Source organism: Daphnia pulex, chromosome 10 (assembly GCF_021134715.1).
Source record: "Daphnia pulex isolate KAP4 chromosome 10, ASM2113471v1".
Taxonomy (NCBI): Eukaryota; Metazoa; Arthropoda; class Branchiopoda; order Diplostraca; family Daphniidae; genus Daphnia; species Daphnia pulex.
This window is the reverse complement of record NC_060026.1, coordinates 4501316-4516505: the sequence shown is the minus strand read 5'-3', so window position 1 is coordinate 4516505 and position 15190 is coordinate 4501316. Positions and strand designations below refer to the sequence as shown.

The window sequence follows — 15190 nt, the reverse complement described above, 5'->3', positions numbered from 1 at the left end:
AACAAGAGCAAGAACCTATCCAACAACGAATGTGGAGCCAGATCATGGCGATGATAAAACAAAACTAAAAATTTGAACACACAATAGTATATTCAATTCGTAAATTTTAAGTAATAAACACATTGCTGAAGACTTCAAACGTTTCTCGGCTCAGCCGCCATCATCTATTCCTCCTTCCCAATCTAACAAGATAGCAATATCGAACGCCAGATGGCGAAGTTGAACCCTTAATTTTTCGTCTGATTAGTTCTTGCTCTGGGAAAGGATAGGAAATTCTGCGATCCTTTCGCCGTCATAGGACTTCCTTCAAGTTTACAGGCCTTAACCATTACGTAGGCCATGAAACAGTGAACATAGTGGACGACAGTCTAAGGTTACGTTTGTTCAGAGAACTAACGCTGTGTGCCAGATTTAATTAAAGAATCTTATGGTAGAGGCCAGGCCTCTGGCTTAGCAGAGCAAAAAGTGGTAACCATGGAAACGTAAATCTAATCGACCGAAATCAGTAGACACTTTTTTAAGTTCTTTTTCTGTGCTCGCCCTTGGGAAGAGAAATGATGATTAAGGCTGCTTCCCACAATAAAAAAATGATATTACTCACAACTACATAATATCATATTATTCTTTAATTCAAACATGTCTAAAAAATATTTATTAATTTTGAAATCAGTTACGATTTGTTATATATAGGAAAATAAATTAATCAGGGAAATAAATTAATATTCTTTTAAAGATATTCATGGAAGTAAAAGGAAAATTGAAAGCCCAACCTACTGTTTGTTTTTACTTCGTTCATAAGGGTATTTGGATTACGTACCTCTGGTACGGTCGACTTTCGCCTGTTTTTACCTTTCTAATATCACACGAATTATTTGCGTTAGGAGGGCGTATTTTCATAACTTAAATTTCTTTATGTCCAATCACTGTGGTAGTTTGGTTTGAGCAAAATATAGAATTTTTTGTCACATCCAGTTTGGCAATTGCTTACTGTGGCCATGACATTCTAAAAAAATATAATTAAACAATAGTTTTGTACTTAAGCCAATTCGATGGAGTTCAATAGAGTTCAAAACTCTCTGTAGATAAAAGTTCAAAAAACTAATTTAGAGAAACTAAACTTCACACTTTGTGCAGCTGCACCTATTGTCGTCAAAACCTCAACAAAACCTTTAACATGAAATATTAACGTCAAACCTCCGCCGCTTCAGTCAGTTGAATCGAGTCCAGTTTTTAAAGCAAGACTTGGATATTCGCCCCATAGATCATGCATCCGTCGAGCGCCTCCATTGCCTGCATGGCATTGACACTGTTTTCAAAGTGAACGAAGGAGGAATTCCTCATTTTGTTCACACGCCGGATAAACTCATTTGTCTCTAAGGCCTCATTAAGCTTATCTTTGGTGAAATCCTGCGTAAAGTTACTCACATGAAGCACCTCTCCGTAGACATAAGAAAACGTCGCGTCACCAGCATGAGCAACAACGACAACAGCATCACGACAGGTCTTACTTATTGCAAGGGTCGTTCCATCTAGCAGTAGTCAACGATTTAGGGAATCATTTATAAGGTATAACGATCAACGACAACAATATTCAAAATTAATATCATTTCCCACATTTTCATTCTTCCAAATTTACTAATTAATCCGCCGAAATGTCATCTCTGGGGACTCCTATGCGAAGCTCGTCAGGTTCTCTTCTAAGCGTCAGTTACCCTTTTTGTTATGTCAAATGAATCTTCGAGTGAACATCCAATTGTTTTGCCTATAAAAAATATTACTTTTTTAATGTTATGGTAGATTAGTCTTAATTTAATTCACTATTACTGAAAAAAATTTCAGCCGACATTTACTGCATTGAAATGATGCTTTCTGGTGGAATAGTGAATGAATCTTGAACTCCGAGTCCTTTTCATGTTAAAAGAAATATCTAGAGTAAAGTCTTGAGCATTATTTTATAAATATATATACAGTTTCAAATGACGCGTTGCAATGGTCACACATAAAATTCCATTCCTTTGCCTGTTGTTGCGTAGTGTGGCGTGATTTGTGGGCAGTTAAATGTGATTTCTGAAAGGAAAGTATCTAGCGTATAGTCTTGAGCATTATTTCATAAATTTAAATAACAATTTGAATGACCAGTCGCATTGGTCACACTTAAAATTCCGTTTCTCACTGTGGCTTGATTTGTGGGCATTCAAAGTTGATTTCTGAAAGGAAAGTATCTAGCGTATAGTCTTGAGCATTATTTCATAAATTTAAATACCAATTTGAATGACGCGTCGCATTGGTCACACTTAAAATTCCGTTCTTCACTGTGGCTTGATTTGTGGACAGTCAAATTTGATTTCTGAAAGGAAAGTATCTAGCCTATAGTCTTGAGCATTATTTCATAAATTTAAATACCAATTTGAATGACGCGTCGCATTGGTCACACTTAAAATTCCGTTCTTCACTGTGGATTGATTTGTGGGCTGTCAAACATGATTTCTGAAAGGAAAGTATCTAGCGTATAGTCTTGAGCATTATTTCATAAATTAAAATACCAATTTGAATGACGCGTCGCATTGGTCACACTTAAATAATCCGTAGATATCAATATTTGTTTATAATGGTGGTAGATGGTTTCTTCCCACGCCAACTGGGTTCCGACGAGCTTTGAACGCTTACAAAAAAATTTAACAACATGCTTACATTTAAAACTTTAAAAGTAAACTGGAAAGTGTATTTTTTAGACGTGGTTGAATTAAAGACCCATATGAGAATATGCAATTGTGAGTAATATCACTTGTAATTTTTTGGGGGGGAAATACCATTGTTGTCTTACAAGTAGCAAGGAAAAGTTGCAATAAATAAGTTTGAAAACAAGAGCAAGAACCTATCCAACAACGAATGTAGAGCCAGATCATGGCGATGATAAAACAAAACTAAAAATTTGAACACACAATAGTATATTCAATTCGTAAATTTTAAGTAATAAACACATTGCTGAAGACTTCAAACGTTTCTCGGCTCAGCCGCCATCATCTATTCCTCCTTCCCAATCTAACAAGATAGCAATATCGAACGCCAGATGGCGAAGTTGAACCCTTAATTTTTCGTCTGATTAGTTCTTGCTCTGGGAAAGGATAGGAAATTCTGCGATCCTTTCGCCGTCATAGGACTTCCTTCAAGTTTACAGGCCTTAACCATTACGTAGGCCATGAAACAGTGAACATAGTGGACGACAGTCTAAGGTTACGTTTGTTCAGAGAACTAACGCTGTGTGCCAGATTTAATTAAAGAATCTTATGGTAGAGGCCAGGCCTCTGGCTTAGCAGAGCAAAAAGTGGTAACCATGGAAACGTAAATCTAATCGACCGAAATCAGTAGACACTTTTTTAAGTTCTTTTTCTGTGCTCGCCCTTGGGAAGAGAAATGATGATTAAGGCTGCTTCCCACAATAAAAAAATGATATTACTCACAACTACATAATATCATATTATTCTTTAATTCAAACATGTCTAAAAAATATTTATTAATTTTGAAATCAGTTACGATTTGTTATATATAGGAAAATAAATTAATCAGGGAAATAAATTAATATTCTTTTAAAGATATTCATGGAAGTAAAAGGAAAATTGAAAGCCCAACCTACTGTTTGTTTTTACTTCGTTCATAAGGGTATTTGGATTACGTACCTCTGGTACGGTCGACTTTCGCCTGTTTTTACCTTTCTAATATCACACGAATTATTTGCGTTAGGAGGGCGTATTTTCATAACTTAAATTTCTTTATGTCCAATCACTGTGGTAGTTTGGTTTGAGCAAAATATAGAATTTTTTGTCACATCCAGTTTGGCAATTGCTTACTGTGGCCATGACATTCTAAAAAAATATAATTAAACAATAGTTTTGTACTTAAGCCAATTCGATGGAGTTCAATAGAGTTCAAAACTCTCTGTAGATAAAAGTTCAAAAAACTAATTTAGAGAAACTAAACTTCACACTTTGTGCAGCTGCACCTATTGTCGTCAAAACCTCAACAAAACCTTTAACATGAAATATTAACGTCAAACCTCCGCCGCTTCAGTCAGTTGAATCGAGTCCAGTTTTTAAAGCAAGACTTGGATATTCGCCCCATAGATCATGCATCCGTCGAGCGCCTCCATTGCCTGCATGGCATTGACACTGTTTTCAAAGTGAACGAAGGAGGAATTCCTCATTTTGTTCACACGCCGGATAAACTCATTTGTCTCTAAGGCCTCATTAAGCTTATCTTTGGTGAAATCCTGCGTAAAGTTACTCACATGAAGCACCTCTCCGTAGACATAAGAAAACGTCGCGTCACCAGCATGAGCAACAACGACAACAGCATCACGACAGGTCTTACTTATTGCAAGGGTCGTTCCATCTAGCAGTAGTCAACGATTTAGGGAATCATTTATAAGGTATAACGATCAACGACAACAATATTCAAAATTAATATCATTTCCCACATTTTCATTCTTCCAAATTTACTAATTAATCCGCCGAAATGTCATCTCTGGGGACTCCTATGCGAAGCTCGTCAGGTTCTCTTCTAAGCGTCAGTTACCCTTTTTGTTATGTCAAATGAATCTTCGAGTGAACATCCAATTGTTTTGCCTATAAAAAATATTACTTTTTTAATGTTATGGTAGATTAGTCTTAATTTAATTCACTATTACTGAAAAAAATTTCAGCCGACATTTACTGCATTGAAATGATGCTTTCTGGTGGAATAGTGAATGAATCTTGAACTCCGAGTCCTTTTCATGTTAAAAGAAATATCTAGAGTAAAGTCTTGAGCATTATTTTATAAATATATATACAGTTTCAAATGACGCGTTGCAATGGTCACACATAAAATTCCATTCCTTTGCCTGTTGTTGCGTAGTGTGGCGTGATTTGTGGGCAGTTAAATGTGATTTCTGAAAGGAAAGTATCTAGCGTATAGTCTTGAGCATTATTTCATAAATTTAAATAACAATTTGAATGACCAGTCGCATTGGTCACACTTAAAATTCCGTTTCTCACTGTGGCTTGATTTGTGGGCATTCAAAGTTGATTTCTGAAAGGAAAGTATCTAGCGTATAGTCTTGAGCATTATTTCATAAATTTAAATACCAATTTGAATGACGCGTCGCATTGGTCACACTTAAAATTCCGTTCTTCACTGTGGCTTGATTTGTGGACAGTCAAATTTGATTTCTGAAAGGAAAGTATCTAGCCTATAGTCTTGAGCATTATTTCATAAATTTAAATACCAATTTGAATGACGCGTCGCATTGGTCACACTTAAAATTCCGTTCTTCACTGTGGATTGATTTGTGGGCTGTCAAACATGATTTCTGAAAGGAAAGTATCTAGCGTATAGTCTTGAGCATTATTTCATAAATTAAAATACCAATTTGAATGACGCGTCGCATTGGTCACACTTAAATAATCCGTAGATATCAATATTTGTTTATAATGGTGGTAGATGGTTTCTTCCCACGCCAACTGGGTTCCGACGAGCTTTGAACGCTTACAAAAAAATTTAACAACATGCTTACATTTAAAACTTTAAAAGTAAACTGGAAAGTGTATTTTTTAGACGTGGTTGAATTAAAGACCCATATGAGAATATGCAATTGTGAGTAATATCACTTGTAATTTTTTTGGGGGGAAATACCATTGTTGTCTTACAAGTAGCAAGGAAAAGTTGCAATAAATAAGTTTGAAAACAAGAGCAAGAACCTATCCAACAACGAATGTAGAGCCAGATCATGGCGATGATAAAACAAAACTAAAAATTTGAACACACAATAGTATATTCAATTCGTAAATTTTAAGTAATAAACACATTGCTGAAGACTTCAAACGTTTCTCGGCTCAGCCGCCATCATCTATTCCTCCTTCCCAATCTAACAAGATAGCAATATCGAACGCCAGATGGCGAAGTTGAACCCTTAATTTTTCGTCTGATTAGTTCTTGCTCTGGGAAAGGATAGGAAATTCTGCGATCCTTTCGCCGTCATAGGACTTCCTTCAAGTTTACAGGCCTTAACCATTACGTAGGCCATGAAACAGTGAACATAGTGGACGACAGTCTAAGGTTACGTTTGTTCAGAGAACTAACGCTGTGTGCCAGATTTAATTAAAGAATCTTATGGTAGAGGCCAGGCCTCTGGCTTAGCAGAGCAAAAAGTGGTAACCATGGAAACGTAAATCTAATCGACCGAAATCAGTAGACACTTTTTTAAGTTCTTTTTCTGTGCTCGCCCTTGGGAAGAGAAATGATGATTAAGGCTGCTTCCCACAATAAAAAAATGATATTACTCACAACTACATAATATCATATTATTCTTTAATTCAAACATGTCTAAAAAATATTTATTAATTTTGAAATCAGTTACGATTTGTTATATATAGGAAAATAAATTAATCAGGGAAATAAATTAATATTCTTTTAAAGATATTCATGGAAGTAAAAGGAAAATTGAAAGCCCAACCTACTGTTTGTTTTTACTTCGTTCATAAGGGTATTTGGATTACGTACCTCTGGTACGGTCGACTTTCGCCTGTTTTTACCTTTCTAATATCACACGAATTATTTGCGTTAGGAGGGCGTATTTTCATAACTTAAATTTCTTTATGTCCAATCACTGTGGTAGTTTGGTTTGAGCAAAATATAGAATTTTTTGTCACATCCAGTTTGGCAATTGCTTACTGTGGCCATGACATTCTAAAAAAATATAATTAAACAATAGTTTTGTACTTAAGCCAATTTGATGGAGTTCAATAGAGTTCAAAACTCTCTGTAGATAAAAGTTCAAAAAACTAATTTAGAGAAACTAAACTTCACACTTTGTGCAGCTGCACCTATTGTCGTCAAAACCTCAACAAAACCTTTAACATGAAATATTAACGTCAAACCTCCGCCGCTTCAGTCAGTTGAATCGAGTCCAGTTTTTAAAGCAAGACTTGGATATTCGCCCCATAGATCATGCATCCGTCGAGCGCCTCTATTGCCTGCATGGCATTGACACTGTTTTCAAAGTGAACGAAGGAGGAATTCCTCATTTTGTTCACACGCCGGAAAAACTCATTTGTCTCTAAGGCCTCATTAAGCTTATCTTTGGTGAAATCCTGCGTAAAGTTACTCACATGAAGCACCTCTCCGTAGACATAAGAAAACGTCGCGTCACCAGCATGAGCAACAACGACAACAGCATCACGACAGGTCTTACTTATTGCAAGGGTCGTTCCATCTAGCAGTAGTCAACGATTTAGGGTATCATTTATAAGGTATTTTGGGGGTTTTCTTTCGTTTTTAAACACGGAAAAAATGATTATTTTGTTTCCGTTGTAAAGATTACATCAATTTTAGTTCTGGTAGCCCTGAAGAGATTCAGAGACAACTGAAAAGCTCACCCATTCACAAACAAACCCTAAAGGGTGACAACAAAGTGTCGTTATTTGTTTTGATCATATCAATTTCATGTTTCTTTTTATACCACATTTGATGTACGACTTTAGACGTAAATTTGATAACACAGGTATCAAATTACTAAGTCAACTATATGTTACATCACTCTAATGTCCAATTTTGACATTGTGGTTATATATATATTATATTCTTTAAAAATTTTTCCTGTTCATCCTCAAGTTTCTAGGTAATAAACGTGTTTCGTACGCTATCATTAACTTATACTGGATCTAAAGAAACGATTATCTTTCTGTTAAGTTCCTCCTGTTCTAACAACATTCTAGTCTAGAATGGGCTGGGATATGTAATGTATATGTAGGACACTGAAAGAGATTGATGGAATTAACTTTCGGGAAATGGATTAAATGGAATTAACTTTCTTAATTGTAGACTACTCAATACAAATGAGTAAAATTGGAGAACTGACCCTTAACCAAGGGGAAATGAACAATAGTAGACAGGTACCCAGCTTTTCCCTAATTGTAATGGGCTGCTTAAATACTTTTGCAGCAGTTGCAGAGCATTTATGTCTCAAGTAGTCTTGTTCAAAATTCTTTACTTATTTTGCCAAGCTTTAATTTTTACTCAAGAATTTCCCTATTTCCATTTCATAATGTGGTGCAACGTGGAAATCCAAGATAAAATTGAATTAGGAATAAATTGGTGTGTAAAACAGACATGAAAAATGCTTACCAATTTGAAAAACTTATGGTCATTCCGAAAGTGTTTGAAATCGTTTAAGAGAGAAGAAAAGCTCTTAAACACGTGTGGTTTTTGGACTCTACTGACTCTAACTGACCAAAAAGAAGCTCGTGAGGAATGCTAAATGAGGAGAAAACCAAAGGAAACACTCTCAAACTTAATTTCACAAGAAAGCCAGCTTGGTCAAATTATCCACATCTAAGTTAATGTGCGTACGTCGGTTAGACGAGTTGTTATTTAGAATCCAAACCTGCGCCGTCATGGTGATGTGCGAAAATGTTGAGAGGTAATGGTTGTGCTTGAAAATTTTCTGCACATACGCACTTGCTAGTTTTTACTTAATATGCAAATCATGTTGCTAAAATTTTCAGAGAAAGCTGCGAAAATCAACGCAAATTTGAGTTAGTTTTCAGCTTACACAGCACGTACTGTATTATTATTATGTAATTAAAATGGGACATTTGGTATACTTTGAATTCGTCAGCAAGTGTAAAATCGTAGTCAAGTGTCTGATTCGTATACTCTGTGAACCTTCTTCATAACGGTATTAAACCAGTCTGCCGTGTATGGGTAGTCAATTAAAAATAAAAACGACAACAAAAACTTTTTCTTAATGAAAATAATACGAGTTTGTGGCGTGTGACAGTTCTTTTGGAAGCCTCCTTCCCATTAAATCATAGCGATCATTTTTATTAACGTGAACTGTACAAGGAACTATTGTGTGTATCTCTACTTCCATCACCGTTGGTATTCCTTAATTAAGAAATGTTGTTTTTAACTATATTATATGCGCCCCACAAAGTGACATATTGTTGCGTGAATAAAAAAAAATAAATTATGTTTTATTTATTGTTGAGCATTTTTTTAAATGGTCAATAGGCATTTAGAATGGCATTATTTTGTTTAAAGCCTAGTATTCGTCCCATCCAAAAGTGACGTACCATGGTTGTCTTATTAGGACGTCTAGGGTATGTCGCATTCGGATGTCCACAGTTTTCTAGGTTGGGATGTTCTTGGGTGCGACAATTGGATGTCCCGCGTAAGGACTAAGGAAGTAATGATATCCTTCCTACCGGAGAGGACATATACACTTCATTCTTGCAATCTAAATTTGCTAACAGGGATTCGATTTAACATTACAAGGGCGCCAAAAAGTACATCAAATGGCTGTATTCATTAGCCTATTTTACGCTCGTCTTTTTCTCTGTCATCGCATGCCCGTATTTGCTCCAACAGTTGATTTACAACTAACAATTGCACACAAAATCTATTAAAGAAGAAGTATGAGATGACTTCTGCCAGTAGTCTACTGCCCTTCAAACTTCGTCGCAAAAGTAAAGAAGCAAATTCATAAAGACGTCAAATACATCATATCAGACAACGGAGGGGAGTATCTAAATAGTGAAATACAAAAGTGGCTGAACAAAGAAGGAATAAGTCATGAAAGAAGAGCGCCCCTCCCCAACAAAATGGGGTCGCAAAAAGGACAAACCGGATACTAATGGAAGCAGCCAGGAGTATGCTGTACGGAAAGAAGGTCCCACTAGAACTATGGGGAGAAACAGTAATGTGCTCAACACACATCCAAAACAAAAAAATCTCCAGTACCAACGATGTGACTCCATTCAATCTCTGGACTGGATCAAGACCAGATGTATCATACTTCAGAAGATTTGGATCGCCCGAGTTTGTCCATATACTGGACGAGACAAGACGTAAATTGGACTCAAAAGCTGTGGAATGCCTATTATTTGGATATTGTGAAAACTCTAAACCTTTTCGCATGTGGAACCCATTCACACGAAAATATTTTCACAGCCGTGATATTGTCTTCAGAGAAGAAGCTACCTACGAAAGTGGGTCAGTAAATGAGGCTAATTACGATTCATTATTCCCCATGGATGAAGTAACTGTGGTCAATATTTTTTTCTCTGTTCCGTGAGTATTGTGTCTTCGTGCAGTTATTCTTTTATATGGGAAACAGAAGCCAGACGAGAAAATTCAAAAGTCGATGATAATGATCGAGAAACAACGAAATCACAGCCAATTATAATCGAGAACAAAGGATCTTGAATATATAGGTGGTAAAGCGTAATAACAATCTTAGTTCTGCTATCGGCCGCTGTGGTGCGCTACTACTACTACTTTTCATTGGAATAACATCTATAGGGACGATCGTGGTCTTTCCCCTCTTAGTCTGTGGTTACAATCACTTGTGTGAATAGGTAGCGTCATGATTGGTCTACCCTGATGGCGTCATGATCGCTGCTGATCGCCTTTCAAATAGGTTTTTAGCATTCTGCTTACACCTTCGGCATAGAGTCACATATTTCACAATCCAAGATCAATGGAGCTTTGGTACAAACAGCAGCCCTTCTCTCCATCATCCAGATTGGTTTCCATTTCACAGAAGCTGAGATCAGTGTTGGAGATGTGTGTGACAATTTAAATATGGTGAAATTTATCTACCACCAAATTTTTACTCTTTCATGTTTTTGTTTTTCAGGATGGTTCGGAACAACCCATGGAAAGCTTATCACTCATTGATGCTGTGATGCCTGATGTTGCAAGTAGTCAACAGCAAATGCAGAACAATCAGAAACCACAAGTGGTAAAGACAGAACCACCAAATTCCAATGGAGATGAACCCATGCATTCATATCGTAAGATAGTCAATACTTTTCTTTGATCCCCTGAACTGCTTACTTATTTTCCCTTCAACTGTTTCTTATTAGCCAACCCCAATGAATGCCGGGAAGAGGAAACAGGAGTAGAGATACCTGCCAGCAAATCAACTGTACTTCGTGGCCATGAATCTGAAATTTTCATCTGCGCTTGGAACCCAACAACTGAAATATTGGCTTCTGGCTCTGGCGATAGTACTGCCAGAATTTGGAACATGAATGACAACTCGTCTTCACCAACTCAACTTGTTCTTAGGCATTGCATTCAGAAGGGTGGAACTGAAGTTCCGAGCAACAAAGATGTAAACTACTTGCTTGTAATAAACTGCTGTCCATTTTGCCGAAATGTTGTCTATTGTTATCTGTACGTCAGCAATGAAGCTGCTTAAAACCAATAAAGAGAAGAAAAGAAACAAGAGTGGAAATTTTTTTTATTTATAGTAAACCACTGATTGTAATACAAAACGAATGTTCAATCTTGATTTTACTCCTTTTTCCCTTTGGATGCAATTAGAGCATCCAATTTCTGGTCCAAAGATTGCAGGATTTTGCTATAAAAAAAGGGAAATGTTAAAAACACATATTGTTGAAATACTGTAATGAAAAACTTACGTTGCAATCTGATCAGCTAACTGGCTTTGGCTGTCCACCTGATCTGCCGTTTCCAAAACACTTTGTCCATGCTCTGGTTTCTTCTTCTTGTGCCACTCATTTGCCTTTCTCATGCAGAAATAGATAATTGGGGGCCCAAATTTGTACCCCATCCAAATGAGGCAGAAGTAAAAAGTCCCATATGCTGTCCAGTGAACGTCAAGATCCTCTTTCAACAACGCACTGGTAATGGGCTTCATTACACCATGAAAAATAGCTTCCTCAATTTCGTCAATCGTTGTGGTTAAGGGAATCGGTGCCATAGTCTAAAATTTTCAAAATTTAGATAAACATTAACTTGAAAGATTTAAAATTGAACTTACGAGTGATTCTGATAGAGCAGATTGTGGAAACACGAAACAGTTGATTAGAATCAATTTCTGCAGTTTTTCGCGCCAAAAATATGAATGACATGAATATGAAATTTTCATCTGCGCTTGGAACCCAACAACTGATTTATTGGCTTCTGGCTCTGGCGATAGTACTGCCAGAATTTGGAACATGAATGACAACTCGTCTTCACCAACTCAACTTGTTCTTAGGCATTGCATTCAGAAGGGTGGAACTGAAGTTCCGAGCAACAAAGATGTAAACTGGTTGTAAACTGCTGTCCATTATAACGAAATGTTGTCTATTGTTACTTTGTTAGCTGTACGCCAGCAATGAAGCTGCTTGAACCAATAAAAAAGAAGAAATAAAACAAGAGAGTGGAAATTTTTTTATTGGCAAATTGGAAACCACTCACTGAATGTAACAAAAGTGAATTTTCAATCTTGTTTGCTGTTTGTTCCCCGGGATGCAGCTAGCACATCCAACTTTTGGTTCAAAGATTGAAGGATCTTGCTATATAAAACAGGAAAATGTTAAAAACACATATTGTTGAATGACTGTAATGAAAAACTTACGTTGCAATCTGATCAGCTAACTGTGTCTGGCTGTCCACCTGATCTGCCGCTTCCAATTCACTTTTTCCAGGCAGTGGTTCCTTTTTCTTTTTCTTGTTGTTCCACTCAGTGGCCTTTTCCATGCAGAAATAGAAGATTCTGGGCACACATTTGTATCCCATCCACACGAGGCAGAAGAAAAAAGTCCCGTAAGCTGTCCAGTGAACGTCAGGATCCTCTTTCAACAGGGCACTGGTAATGGGCTTCATTACGTCTTGAAAAATAGCTTCTTCTATTTTGTCAATCGTTGTTGTTAAGGGAACAAGTGCCATTATCTAACATGTTCAAAATTTAGATAAACATTAACTTGAAAGATTTAAAATTGAACTTACGAGTGATTCTGATAGAACAGCAGATTGCGGAAACACGAAACAGTTGATTAGAATCAATTTCTGCAGTTTTTCGCGCTAAAAATATTTCGCGCCAAAAACACGGTCAACAACGTTGCCATGTTCATATGCGCAGTTGCCATGTAAAATTGAATATACGCCAACCACCCTTTTGCATGGACTACTTAAGCTAGAGGACGGGTCACTTCGTCAATTCCTATGTCGGCTACCATTTTTTTTGTTGCTGAAATCAATAGAGCTTTAGAAATGAGCTATAGTTTATTAAATTATCCCTATGCGGCAAATATTTAATTTCGATGATATTCTAATTAGAAATTGACGGAGGTGCTCGTTAGTTGTCGCCGCCTAGCGGTGATTGTTGGTTTACCACTCTATGATTCTCTGGTTTTGCTTTGGTTTGGTTTGATTAGGTGCGTCTGCTATCTGTGATTCTCTGGTGATTCTCTGGATTCTGTTTGTTTCTAAAAACCATAGTTTAGAATTCTTAGCGCTAGGTGGAGACAACCAACGAGCACCTCTCCCGTTCCCCTCAAAATTTAAGCGCAAATATCTTTTTTTTTAAATATCTTCACAAGAAAGGAGCTTTAGAGACTTAGAATAGCTTTTTAAATCTCTATCGATTGACCCTTCTTAAAAAAATATGATTAAAAATTCACCCGACAAGCTATAACACGGCGGGATAGGACGAGGGTCCCGTCCTCTAGCTTAAGTAGTCCATGCCTTTTGAAAGCAATCGTCGTCTCTTCTTCTCTTAAATTAAGAAAAACTCGAAAACGTTGAGTTTATGTCTTTAAGTATTACGATCGTTGATTGTTGAATCATTGGAAAGGTTATTTGGTCATCATGGTATTTATTATTGGTTAAAATTTTGGTTTTGAGCACGTATTTACTATGTTTGTTGGTTTTTGTCACGTGACAGCCTCCCAAAAGTCCCAAAACTGCTGCAGTTAAGGGAGACATTCGAAATTTTTTCACGTCGATCGCCCCGAAATCGTCGAAATCACCGGGTTCAGCATGGATTTGAAAGACGAGGATGCAGGGAAACGAAAGAAGAAAGCCATGGTTCTTGTTGACTCCACAGATTCAGACTCGGAAGGGTCTATCATGAAACCTGCGTTCTTAAAGAAAACAAAAGTGGAAGATATACCAAAGAAGGAGACTGTTGTTTCAGCCTCCAAACTCAAGAAAAATGCCGAAACACCTGAAATTCCACTTCAACCTGTTGACATTGGCTCAGTATTCGGCAACAAGCCCATCCAGAGGAGCAAGGAAATACCAGAGAAAAGGAAAAGAACATTCATTGAAGATCACAGTGATGAAGATTTTGAAGCCACACTGCAGCAGTTGGCTGAAGCCCCAGTGACGAAAAAGTCAAAAGTGGTTGAAAAGTCAACAAGTAAAAAGGGCAAACCTGATTCTCCAACCAAGAAAGAGAAAATCAAATCTCCTGCCAAGGAAAAGAAATTAAAGTCTAGCCCTCCATCTAAAAATGAGAAAACATCTTCAAAAGAGTCAGCCCGGGTGGAAGTAAAGAGGGAATCTGACAAGTAGAGAAAGGCTGCTGATTCATCCGTCACTCCCAATAAGAGCACTCCCACTAAGAATGCCAAACCCAGTGAAGAGAAAAACCAAAGAATCAAATCCCAGCTGAAAGAAATGTATTCTAATTCAAATAAAACCTCTTCAACCCCCAAGTCAAACAAAAAGATGAAGGCGGAGACAAAAATTGTCAAAGAAACTCCCAAAAAGAAGTCGAGCCAAGATGATGACGACGACGACCCAGATGTAATCGACTCGCCGGCCTTCGATGCCTTAGAAAAGCGAAAAGAAAAGGCCGAGAATTACGGAAATTCCTTGCTTCTAGCAGAGACGGCGGAGCGAAAAATCCCGGCAATAAACCCGTTCCGGAGGTAAGTTCCCCCACCCCCCCACACACACACACATGCGCGTACACGAGATTGAAAATTGTGTATTGTTAATATGTCTGGGCCATATATGAAAGAAAGATGACGACAACGTCCTTATATATCTTTCTTTTGTATCTTCTACTTTACAGGGAGCTCCGGGATGTCAGACGGGATTGACCATTGTCGTTAAAAGCGTTTTGGAATCCCTGCACCGTGAAGAGGCCGAAGGGCTTGTCAAGAAATATGGCGGCAAAGCGCCTAAAGCTGTCAGCAAGAATACGACGTAACATCAGCGCCAATTTGCAGGAACAATTTGGCCTGAAAAAGGCCCCACGGGCCTGGAATAACAGATTCAACGATTTGTTGATCAAGTTTTGTCTCGTCAGGAGCGATGCAGATCCCTGCGTTTACTACCATCATCAATGGGAGGAGTTAACGATCCTGTCCTTTTTTGTTGATGATGGCCTAATAATTTGCAGTAACCA

The 15190-nt window shown here is 37.4% G+C and overlaps 2 protein-coding genes across 2 annotated transcripts; both read left to right on the top strand.

The window, feature by feature from the left end:
* Positions 1 to 10379: 10379 nt before the first annotated feature.
* LOC124204060 (F-box-like/WD repeat-containing protein TBL1XR1) lies at positions 10380 to 11271 on the top strand. Its single transcript, XM_046601068.1, has 3 exons — positions 10380 to 10602; positions 10676 to 10832; positions 10905 to 11271. Exons 2-3 carry the CDS (start codon positions 10694 to 10696, stop codon positions 11240 to 11242), a joined length of 477 nt encoding a protein of 158 aa, XP_046457024.1. The 5' UTR covers positions 10380 to 10602; positions 10676 to 10693; the 3' UTR covers positions 11243 to 11271.
* Positions 11272 to 13575: 2304 nt separating this feature from the next.
* LOC124204228 (protein PXR1-like) lies at positions 13576 to 14590 on the top strand. Its single transcript, XM_046601274.1, has 2 exons — positions 13576 to 13644; positions 13718 to 14590. Exon 2 carries the CDS (start codon positions 13813 to 13815, stop codon positions 14347 to 14349), a length of 537 nt encoding a protein of 178 aa, XP_046457230.1. The 5' UTR covers positions 13576 to 13644; positions 13718 to 13812; the 3' UTR covers positions 14350 to 14590.
* The last annotated feature ends 600 nt before the right edge of the window (positions 14591 to 15190 follow it).

Coding starts and splice junctions, on each gene's coding strand:
- LOC124204228 (XM_046601274.1), top strand. CDS start 13,813: ATGGATTTGAAAGACGAGGATGCAGGGAAACGAAAGAAGAAAGCCATG.
- LOC124204060 (XM_046601068.1), top strand. CDS start 10,694: ATGGAAAGCTTATCACTCATTGATGCTGTGATGCCTGATGTTGCAAGT. Junction 10,833..10,904: donor TGAACCCATGCATTCATATC/GTAAGATAGTCA, acceptor GTTTCTTATTAG/CCAACCCCAATGAATGCCGG.